Here is an 11,524-nt window from a genome sequence, read left to right as displayed (position 1 = left end):
ATCAGACATGGTTTATTGATCTCATACTTGGAAAATGCTGTGTTACAATAGCATTATAGAATAAGAAGGCAAGGCAAGGTCATTTTTATAGCACATTTCATGTACAAGCATTAAATGGATTAATGCATTAAAAAGTACATTAAAAACAAACTTTAACCAATTCAGCTAAACATCACCCCATAACCTTGTTTTAAAACTTCAGTTTTCTGGGTGTTTGTTCCACAGGTGAGGAGCATAAAAGCTGAACGCTGCCTCTCCACGTTTAGTTCTGACTCTGGGAACAGAAAGTAGATTTGACCCTGATGACCTGAGGGATCTGGTTGCTTCATGACGAACCAGAAGATCCTGAATGTATTTTGGTCCTAAACCATTCAGTGCTTTGTGAACTAAAAGCAGGATTTTGAAGTCAGGACGCCAGTGTAATAATCTAAGGACTGGAGTTATATGATCCACTTTCTTGGTCTTAGTGAGGACTCGAGCAGCAGCTTTCCAACTGCAGCTGTTTGAAGGACTTTTTAGGAAGACCTGTAACTACAGCGTTACAGTAGTCTGAAGATAACTGCATGGACAAGTTTTTGTCTAAATCTTGCTGAGACATTAATCCTTTGATCCTCGATATGCAGTTTAAGAGATAAAAGGATTACTTCACAACTCTCGATGTGCTAAAATTCAGGTCCTACAGATTTCTGGCTTTGTTGTTAGTTTTTAACTTAGCTGTTTCAAGCTGAGTGCTCATTTTTAATCTTTCTTCCTTGGCTCCAAAAACTATTATTTCAGTTTTGTCTTCATTTAACTGGCACAGTTCTGGCACATCCGATATTTAATTTGATCAATGCAGCTGATGACTGTTTGAATCTGACTATAGAATAAGAATGAGAGTAAAATTAAACTATATGATGCTAAATGTGATGCGAAAATACAATATACAGAACACACTTAACAAATATCCAGGTCAAAAATAGAAAAGAAAATGTAAAAGGTTTATGCAGTACATATAAGTACAGTACACCCACCTTCCCTTCCTAATTGGGTGGGCTAATCATCTCAAGCTCAGGTCCTTTACAGAGTCCTGGGAGCTTGAAAGACCTGTGCAATATCAAATATGTTCCTGTGCTCTTCATGATGGAGATATCTGTTTCTTCAGTTATCTGTTGAAGCCACATCTCCAGCGGTGGGAGACATGGCCCCGAGTGCGCCGATGACCACTGGTACTACTGTTGCTTTCACCTTCTAGGCTTTCTCCTGTTCTTCCTTGAGTTCTTGGTATTTCTCCTGTTTCCCATCTTCCTTCTTCCTGATATTTCAATAGTTGAGGATGGCTACATCAATCACAGCGGCTTTCCCTTCCTGGTTTTCCATGAGCACAATGTCCAGTTGGTTGGCCACCACCATAGGTAACTGCAAAAAAGCATCTGTAACACAAACTGCTTAAAAATCTCACTGTAGGGGTAAAGGTGTCAGAGAACATGATATATGCATTTGCATTGTAAGGTCCTGTAAGGTGTAACTTAGTCAGTGTGCCCATGCTAAACTGGCTGCAGGTGGCCTCGTGTAATTAATCGTACTTTCATTTAAATCATGTACATGTGCAGTTTAAACCTGGTAAGAGATGACAGAACACAAAATGGGAGAAGGCCAACCCAGTAACCAGTAATACAATAATCAGGGCAGGGGTCTAGTGGAAAACTTTGGGACCTCGTGGGTATGTGGATGGTATTTTGGATTTTTTATTTTATGTTAAATACAGCTCCTTAGCTTGGAACATGTTGCATAAAGGCTGGAAATTGACAGTTGTTGCCCTTAAATGCCTTCAAAACCAAGCTAAAAGCATCAGAGACTGCCTCAATAATGTGCAATTGTTTTTCATGACCAGTTTTATATTAATGTTTGTTTTAATGTTCTAACTGTGTGTTCAATCTTTTACTGTCTCTTGGACAGGACTTCTTTGGAAAAGAGTTTTTTTAATCTCAGTGGGACTTTCCTGGTTAAATAAAGGTTAAATAAAAATAAACACATACCATAAATTGTACTGAAATTGACTAGTTATTATTGCAGAGATATGTACAGGGCTGCTAGTATTTGACCTTCATGGACTCTACATTTTCAACAAAGCATCTCCTCAAGACATTCAGCTTGAAATATACTTGTGTGCTTATCTGTTGCATGTTATCTGTTGCTCCCTCTGAGTCACCGAAGAACTGTATCAAAGTATAAATCATAACATTGACAAGCAGTTTGGCTGTGCATGCAGATAGGTTTCCTAAGGAAGTGAGACTTTTGTCCAAGCACAAATGAACAAAGAATAATATGAAAAGACAGGAACTGAAATTGTGCAGGAGCCAGTTGGGGCTCAAGCCAGGCATGTGTTCATTGTGCCCCAGGCACAAGCCATCTAGCTCTGCTCTCCATCACGCATATATTGTGTAGTTTTCCCTTGACTAAGCTCAGGGGTATTTCCATTTCTAACTCTTTCCTTTTTAATGTCTGGTGTCCTACAGATTTTCTTAATACTTCCATACTTGTGGAAACTTCTAATTTCCAGAAAAATTTACAATGAGACACACATAGATAGACACACAGCCAGCAGCAGAGAGATAATGAACCAAGTCAAACCACATACACTCAGAGTTTGAAGGTCCTGCCATCATGATCTCTCATTAAAACTCACACTCAGATCTTCATTTAAAAAACTACTAAGCTTCTTACCGTCATGGTTGTGTACAGCGATGTTATGCTCATTACCAGAGAAAGGACATCAAAGCAGATGGGCGAGCATAACAGAGCCTGGAATGGCTGCAACAAATTATGTGCAGCCAAGATAAAACCAGCCATCTGAGGTTTGGCCAAGAAGAAAAAATAGAGCTGGATCAACAGTATATTCAAGATTTAAAACCATTTGACATCTGTCAAAGGGAGTATGCTGAGAGATGCACTAACTTCTGTGTATAAAAGTGACACTGTCAGATGAGGGAATAGTGAAAACACAAAAGAATCAGCTGTCAAATCCTTTAGCTTAAACCAAATTCTCTATGTGGAATTTATTCTGATGTCTGGGGCTAAATGACACTGATGGGAAATTTCTTTTTCAATGATGAATTTTTAAAATGGACACAGGTGGTGTTGAAACAAATCAGTAGCTGTCATTGTAAACTTGATGATTTCTACAAAGCACAAAACAAACATTGCTGACTGATGCCTCTGAAGATCATGTAACCAACTTTAAAGGTGATCACAGGAACAGAAACATGAGATCAGGTGACATTAACTCTGCTGGTTGGGATTGTCATTTAATTTTATCAGAGAATCAGTTATTCCAGGTCTTGCTATACATCTCTTTAAAGTACTAACATCTTTTTGATACTGAGGAGTGCATCTGGACTTCTTATTTTAAGAAAATATTGCCAATGTTTAACATTTATTCTACTAAAACAGTTACAACTTGATAGAAACAAAGCCATGTTTTATTATTTTACCAGTGCTGTATTCATCATTTCCCAGACAAAACCTGTTTATCATTTTAAAAAAATTCCCCCTCAAGGGCTGAAAAAATAAAAAGATGGCTGAAAATAAATGTAAACTTAGTATGGCATCACTTAATTTAAAAAGCTAAAATTATTAAACTTATATATAAAAGAATTAGAATACATTGTTGTATTGTAAGTGATTTTTTTTCCACCTTGATTGTTGCGAGGGTGAAGCCAAGACTCTTAAAGGTGACCTTTATAGGGGTCACTTTCATCAATTATAATGAAAATACCAACAAAAAAGCAACATATTGTCTGAGCACTTAGTAAATGTTTATACCTCTTACAAAATAGATATTTCTGCCTTCTCCCACATGTCAGTCTTCAGGAACTTTAGAGCGATTATTTGACTACATAGTTGTCTGCTCTCGCTTCATAAAGTCAAAGTCTGTGAGCAAATGAAATTGAACTTTATCCTGGTTAGCACTGCAGAAAATGAATGCTGTTTAAAACATATATAATAATAGAATGTAGTTTCACCATCTGTTCCCTCACAAAGTAAAAAAAGGGCAGAAGCATCTCTCTGTGGAGTTAATTAAAAAATCTTTGCAGCCACTACTGGCAATTTGTCATTGCTTATAAGTAATGGGGTGGCTAGACAGCTGCACATATGACCGCTGTTGTAGCAAATAGACTAATTTCAAATCGTGTAGCCGGACATAGGTGATATCTCTTTCAATTAAACATCATATATTACATCCATGCTTTTAATTATGGTTGTGAAATTAATAGGAGTTAAATGACTCTTTGAAAATTAGCTATTTTAACTTCCATCCTTGGTGTAGAGGCCTCAATGAGGAAATTAATTGAAATCTTCAAAGAGCCCACATACATGGTGTTCTGTGACAATGGTGAATTAGTCTATTATATATTCAAAGAATGTGTGAAAATAGAAACTACTTTATGACTAATACAGTCACATATCATATAAGAAGGCTCATGCAAGCTCCTTGTTTAGGGTTGTGTTGTGTTACTACCACTAAGGCCCCACTCATCAGTGTCATGTGATGCTTTCTTGGTTCACACCAAACCAGATTGTCCAAATCAAGTTTATATATCCAGAAGAGTTGATTTGAGGCATAATATTGTTTTTATTCCCAATGTCTGAGCATAGCAGAGAATGTAAATGTCAAAAGCACTGTCATTCTATTTAAATACATGACATTGTGGATAATCAGATTTTCCTTTTGCAGTAATGATACCTGGAAAGGTTGTGGATATTTAAAATCAATATCTGCCTTCAGAAAGTTAGTAAAATGAACTGTTAAATGTAGATTAAAACCAAATGTAAGAATTTCAAAAGATTTCCGGCCTTATATTTAATTGAAAGATGTCCAAAAACAAACTTTCAAATGTGTAAACAGATTTTCTTTTCTTTTCAACAAAAGGGTGGCTGGGATGTAGATTTATTTTGAAGACCTTCTTTCATGTTACTGCTTGAGGATTTCATCAACTCAGAATTTTTGAGTTGTCTTTTCATTTTTTTTTTTTTTTTTTTTTTTTTTTCTAGGTTTCAGATTATTTCAGTTGTTAATTAGACTAAGTAAGGCCCATTTACAGACACCTTGGGCTGTGAACAGAATTTGTTTTGGCATTGTCTTGCTGCAAGACCCTTCCAGAAAAACACATTTTTGTCACTAGATCGAGAATGGTAGTATGTGTTGTTCAGCTACTCGATTACTGTCATCTTTGCAGAGCAAAATCAGGCTTTTGGATCAAACTAGATCTTCTTTTCTTTGGCCCAGAGGATAAGTCATTTATAAGTTTCATTAATTAAAAAGGAAGAATTACTTTGTGAACTGTCTTCTTTGACAAGAGGCTTCAGAATCTCTCTGCAGCTCATGCAGTGATTTCCATGACAGATTGTGTCTGTATTAAAGGTTTGAATGTAAAGGCCACTCAGTATGTTTCCCCTTTTTTTTAAACCCCTTATTTGATATATACAAGTATTTCCAAAAATTCTCACACTCTTTACCTAAGTATTATGTACCACAAATCATGAAATCCTTACAGTTAATTTTGCACTGTAAAGCATTATTTTTTTAATGTTGCTCATTCTTTCTGTTTACCTGCTGTTTACCTTTTTCATGTCTTGTCACAAACCTATTTCAAATCAACTACTTCTGAGTTGTTTTTCCTTTTAGTAATATGAAACTTTCCCAGTCTTTAGTAATCCCATATAGTATCTCATCTTATGTTTTTCTGCTTTCATGATACCATTGCCAGTTAAAGCCAAACTCAACTCTTTTGGAAATGGGGTTTGAAGTAACGATATGTGCAGAATCCCTAACTTTCTGTACCTTAAGAGAATATTAAAGCTTACATTTTATTCCATCTGGAAATTTAGATTTTGCAGTTGTTTGTCAGGAGGACAAACAACTGGAGCAGTTATTCCAGAAATGCACATAATATATCTAACTCCTATCTAACGCCACGAGATGTAACATTACAACTAATTTCCAGACAATAATGCAAACCTAATAATAGTTTATTTCTGTACAAGATACATGGACAAGGATAAGTCTCCATTTAGGTTATGGGCCACTGAAAACACCACATTCCTTACAGTGTGATGTCCTTTGTACTGCTGGGGGCTGCATGCACTCTATTCTACGCTAGAGGCGGGAGTACTGCTTCACTGGGACCAGCACACTGATGTGTCCAGCTGCGCTGCGTCCATTCCAGGTGTCATCTGAACTCTGCAACGTTACGGGCTTTGGTCTCTATAATCTAAGGATAAACTGCGGAGTAAAATGTAAGTGTTGACAAGTGAAATTTTTTTCTTGAACAAAAAGAAAGTGATGATTCAGTCTGACTTACAAAACATTTAATCAACAACACGTCACGATTTCAATATTCAAAAACTTAATGCGCCTGTGTTTGCACCAAAACCGTGACGCTTATGACATCAGCCTAACCACCGGGCACGTCATCATGCGTCGTGAGTCTATTTTTACTCTAAAAGGCTATTTTGGAACAGAAGTGCGCCCGTGTAGTTAAGACTGACAGGAAACACATTGAGCTTTAGGTAGCTGGAAGCTTTAAGTGGTTTGCTTTTACGTATTTTTCCAAAGCTGTCCATCATAGTGCGCAATTGCGCAGCAAGGAACCCTTGAGCTGTGATACCAGTGTCATGACCAGGGGGAAAAAAACTACCGCAGCGCCTCAAGAAAACAAGCCTGCTGTGACACCATTCCAGGAAACTGACTTCCAGATTCCCTCACGTAATCAGAACAACGATCTGTAATTAATCAACGGTCAAACCTTCTACGCTTTTTGGAGGATCGATTCGTTTGTTGGGATTTGGATCCTGGAGGGGGGTAAGCATGATTTGGACTCAAAACTCGTTGTGACTGCAACTCACGATGGCAGTTTGCAACAGAACTGTGGATGCTGTATCTACAAGTCTGGATATTTAACAAGGGACATCATGGACGCAGCGGACATAGTTGCTTCTGCGTTGATTTTGGGTATTATTGTTGTATCGCTGCTGTCCAACGTCGTAGTGCTGATCTGCTTTATGTACAACCCGGAGATCCGCAAACAGGTACCCGGTCTTTTTATTCTAAACTTGACGTTTTGCAACTTGTTGCTAAGCGTATCCAACATGCCACTAACTTTGGCCGGGCTTATCACCAACGGGCATCCTGGAGGCAGCGTTCTCTGTCAAATTGTGGGTTTCCTTGACACTTTTCTCACCACAAATTCCATGCTAAGCATGGCAGCTCTCAGCATCGATAGATGGGTGGCGGTTGTCTTCCCGCTGAGCTACCACTCAAGAATACGGCACCGGGATGCGGTGTTGGCGCTTGGATACACGTGGATACACTCACTTTGCTTTTCCACTGTGGCCACCTGGCGCTCCTGGGTCGGCTATCATCACCTATACGCATCCTGCACTGTTTGCAACGTAAGGGCAAAGGGAGCTGGGACGCAGTTCATCGTTTTCACCGTGGCTTTGCATTCTCTCACATTCCTCCTCACACTGGTTGTGATGTGTGTAACGTACCTAAAAGTGCTCAAAGTTGCCAGGTTTCACTGTAAACGCATCGACGTGATCACAATGCAAACACTGGTGCTCCTTGTGGATATTCATCCCAGGTAAACATCCATCATAAACACATCAGTCCAATCCATTTGTAATTCATGTGTCTTTTAGTTAAATGTTTGAATCCAGTTTGTGTCCAGTTTATTTTATTAATTGTGCAGCATTTCAGAGGGACCATTAATAGTACACTATGCACCCATAAAGGCAAAATGACAGATCCAGACAATCAATTGGATTTCTACTTTTGCCTTCCACACTGTACTTTGTGGATAATAATAATAATAATAATAATAATAATAATAATAATGATAATAATAATAATAATATGTTTTCATAGTCCTTTTTTATATCAAAGCACCTCTTTGCTTATGATTGAAAATTTCAGGTTTATGTATGACATCATTTTTAAGAGATCTGTTTTTCCCATTTATTTGGCAGTTTGTCAGACATAAGCTATTTTGATTTGTAGTCAGGTCTGTACAGTCTGTATCCTTTTTATTCTGTGCAGTGTGAGAATTCTCAAACGTAATTATCAAAGATTAGAGCACAGTCGACTGCTTTCTTTGTGTCCATCCCACATGTTTTCTCCTTGGATTCCTTCATCACATCTGAATGTCTCTGATCATGCCTCTGGGACGATAACGGTACCTGTGTGCTTTGTCAGTGTACGCCAGAAATGTTTGGATGAGCAGAAGCGGAGGAGGCAGAGGGCCACCAAGAAGATCAGTACATTCATCGGCACATTTCTGGTGTGTTTCACACCTTATGTCATCACTAGGTGAGTTGAGATCCATAATGTTGTATATTGGTTTTTGTGTGGGTGAGTGTGGAAATTTGTCTGCAAGATTTCATTACATATGCACAGCATCGTTTGAATGTAAGATTTTCCTTATCTTTGTTTATTAATTTATTTGCTGTTTGAGGCACAACATTTAAGAAATTCTTAACACAGCTTCTCTGAGACAAAAATTCAATACAATATTAAAATTTGTATTTAGACAAAAAAAAATAATTGGACATAATTTTCCTTGTTCTTTTTTTAAGATTCTAAAATTCTGTGGCAGCTAATGTGGTAATACTGATCTGAGAAATTATTTTCAGTTCTATCTTGTTATTTGGTAACATTATGAACAATGGAATAGCCTTATTTTCATAATATCATAGCTAGCAATTCAGAAACATGATCTACACACATTTCACATCATTATTATGAAGCCCAGTGTTTTTGTCGATTTATTATTTGCCTTTAACTTAAAGGGAATGTAATAAATACAATTTTAATCAGCAAGATCTCCAGAATAACTAAACAAAATAAAAAAGAAGACATAGGTAATTTTTCATTCACACATACTCAATGATGACATTTAAGTGGAGCGAAATAAGAACGTTTCCACCATATCATAGCACCCAGGGAGTTTCATCACATGCTTCGGATGTCTTCCACTCCAGTTACACTGATTTAAAAAATAGCCCAGCCACTGCACTTTATCTTTTGAACTATGAGTGACATTTTCTTCCCATTTGTGTTTTATTTGAGGTAGAATTGTAGAGCTCTTCTCTCCAGGGCCAATAAGCCCTCACTGGTGTGTCCTATCCAAATGTTTGGCATACAGCAAGGCAGCAAGCGACCCGTTTGTCTACTCTCTGCTGCGTCACCAGTACAGGAAGACCTGCAGCCTTCTGGCCAACAAAGTCCTCAAGAGGAGTCCACTCAACTCTTCTTCTCTTAGGACAGAGAGCAATGCAAGGGTGTGTGCAAACAACTCTAACGCAACCAACAGCACTAAACCACCAACTGACAAATAGCTCGGGCAATAAAGTCTGTCAGGTTCAAAGAACATTAGGGCATTTTAGACGTCTTGGGTGTGACATCTTACTCTGAGGTTCATGAAAAGGTCAAAAACAACTATGTGTTAATGTGTTTCTTCATAGTGTCTAATATTGCAAGGCTTTCTGATACACTTAGCTGAATACTCAACTGCTCCTGCCAAGGGCATAACATCTGAAAATAGGTCACAAATAAACACTTTGCATTGTAAAGGCTGAATAATCTCCTCAAACAGCTGCTTTATGCAGTATTTTTCAAATGTGCCTAAATGAAGAAGCACATTTAAGGATGACTACTTTCAGTAGCAAGAAATAAACCCACAATGCTTGTGCTCATGGTAATGATGGAGTATGGCTACATCACATATCATGATTTTTGATACTTGTTGTTGATCAGTTGATTGAAAAATATACTATATCAGTAGCCTTATCCTTGAAAGAAGAGTAGAACAGCTACATTTGCAGGTTGTGTGTACAGATCTTAATGGCATTAATGTATGATGGTTTTGTAGCATACTTCTAAATCTTTGACAAATTGACTGTCTAGTATAAAATGCAGCAGTTATCAGTTTGTTAATTTTGGTATTAAAGGCACAAACTGCAGGGCGCATTTGTCACCGAATCGCCAAAAGGTCAGAACACAAAAGTTAACTGTCAGATGTATTTTTATACCTCAAGCTGGTATATTTATAATAATATGATTAAAAAAAAAAAAAAAACGGATTAGTCCTTTTAAATGTAAAATGTGCCACACTGCACCCAAAATGGGATGGCTGCTTTCTCTGATCAAAGTTAAAGTATAATATCTGACCTCAGTGACATTTATTGAGCTGGGGAACATACTGTACATGTTCGTGAAGTTATTTAAAACAGATTATCATTTTGATTTGAGTGCACCGCTGGTATCGCGCATCACACTGATGGTTTTTATTTAAATTGCTGTACTGTATATTGTAACTGTGAGGTCTAAGTTATTAAGTGCCTTTTAGACTATGAACTCTGGTTCATAAAACTGCTCCTTCTATCATATTCACAGTATTTTGTGCAATGGAAAAATGTGAAGATAAAACAAATTTGTTTTCAGTGTCATATTTTGTAATGCCAACTTGTTGTTTTGTTTAATCAGACCCAAATGGGTGAAATATTATTTGAATGTGGTAGCAACTATTCAGTAATGTGTAATTAACATTCCAGCTCATGTCATATGAGGGGTGGTGTAACATCCGCCTTGTAAAAATTTGTCATTTTGACAACACTGGGAAACCAGGAGGTTGTGATTAAACTTTACTGTGACAGTATGAAACCTTTAAAAGGCAGAAAATCTATTTATTTTTGTCTAAATGTGTCTGATTTAATACATTTGTGATGAAACTGCAATAAATGCTGTGCATTTTGACATTTTACAACCTTACCATTTCTCTTTTTACATATTTATCAGTATCTGTTCATTGGTACATCACTTAAAATCATGCAAAGATAGATTATTTTTGTTTTAGAACAGTGGCTTGCAAATGCTCAAGTCTGCCAAAAACCTTTTCTCTCCCACACTGGTTTAGTTCATGAGAAGAAAAATAATGAAATAATTGCGGCTGTTAATGTGGAGGCAGAACAAAGACTTTTTAAAACCACATCAGGATTCAAAGTTGAAGGGTTTTAATTGTGGAGGCGCTAAAGAGGAGAAGGATTGGAATAAAGGAAGCTAAGAAAAAGACACAATGGTAGACATCAGTTCAGGCAGGAGTGGAAATATAACATCAGTATCATCTTTTCTTTTCACCCTTACCATAAACCAAATTACATCAAGTCAAACTATAAGGCAATCATGACTTTTGATCAGTCCACGCTGCCTCCAGGAATTTTCACTGATCACAAAAGATGGAAAAAGTTTTCTGTTTCACTGTAGTGCACACGAACCCTGTGCAATTAGTAGAAAATGTTCAGAAAGTTCAGAAGGATTCCCAGCTGGGAAGCATGCATGTACCACATCTCTGTCTGAGGCTCAGTGAGTGGGTGAGAGCCAGACACCAACCTGCATACACAAATGTGCACAGACCTTGTGATTAAGCCATCGTGCGTAGGAAGTACAAGAAAGGCGAGGAGGGAGGAAATGAAGATGAGTGCAGCG

At 37.5% G+C, this 11,524-nt stretch overlaps 1 protein-coding gene across 1 annotated transcript; it reads left to right on the top strand.

The window, feature by feature from the left end:
* The first annotated feature begins 6,507 nt into the window (after positions 1-6,507).
* Positions 6,508-10,770, top strand: LOC121655707 (G-protein coupled receptor 26-like). Its single transcript, XM_042010507.1, has 3 exons — positions 6,508-7,625; positions 8,237-8,350; positions 9,114-10,770. Exons 1-3 carry the CDS (start codon positions 6,955-6,957, stop codon positions 9,376-9,378), a joined length of 1,050 nt encoding a protein of 349 aa, XP_041866441.1. The 5' UTR covers positions 6,508-6,954; the 3' UTR covers positions 9,379-10,770.
* The last annotated feature ends 754 nt before the right edge of the window (positions 10,771-11,524 follow it).

Source organism: Melanotaenia boesemani, chromosome 16 (assembly GCF_017639745.1).
Source record: "Melanotaenia boesemani isolate fMelBoe1 chromosome 16, fMelBoe1.pri, whole genome shotgun sequence".
Lineage (NCBI taxonomy): Eukaryota > Metazoa > Chordata > Actinopteri > Atheriniformes > Melanotaeniidae > Melanotaenia > Melanotaenia boesemani.
Note: the sequence above shows the minus strand (reverse complement) of the source record. Positions and strands in the feature narration are given on the sequence as shown.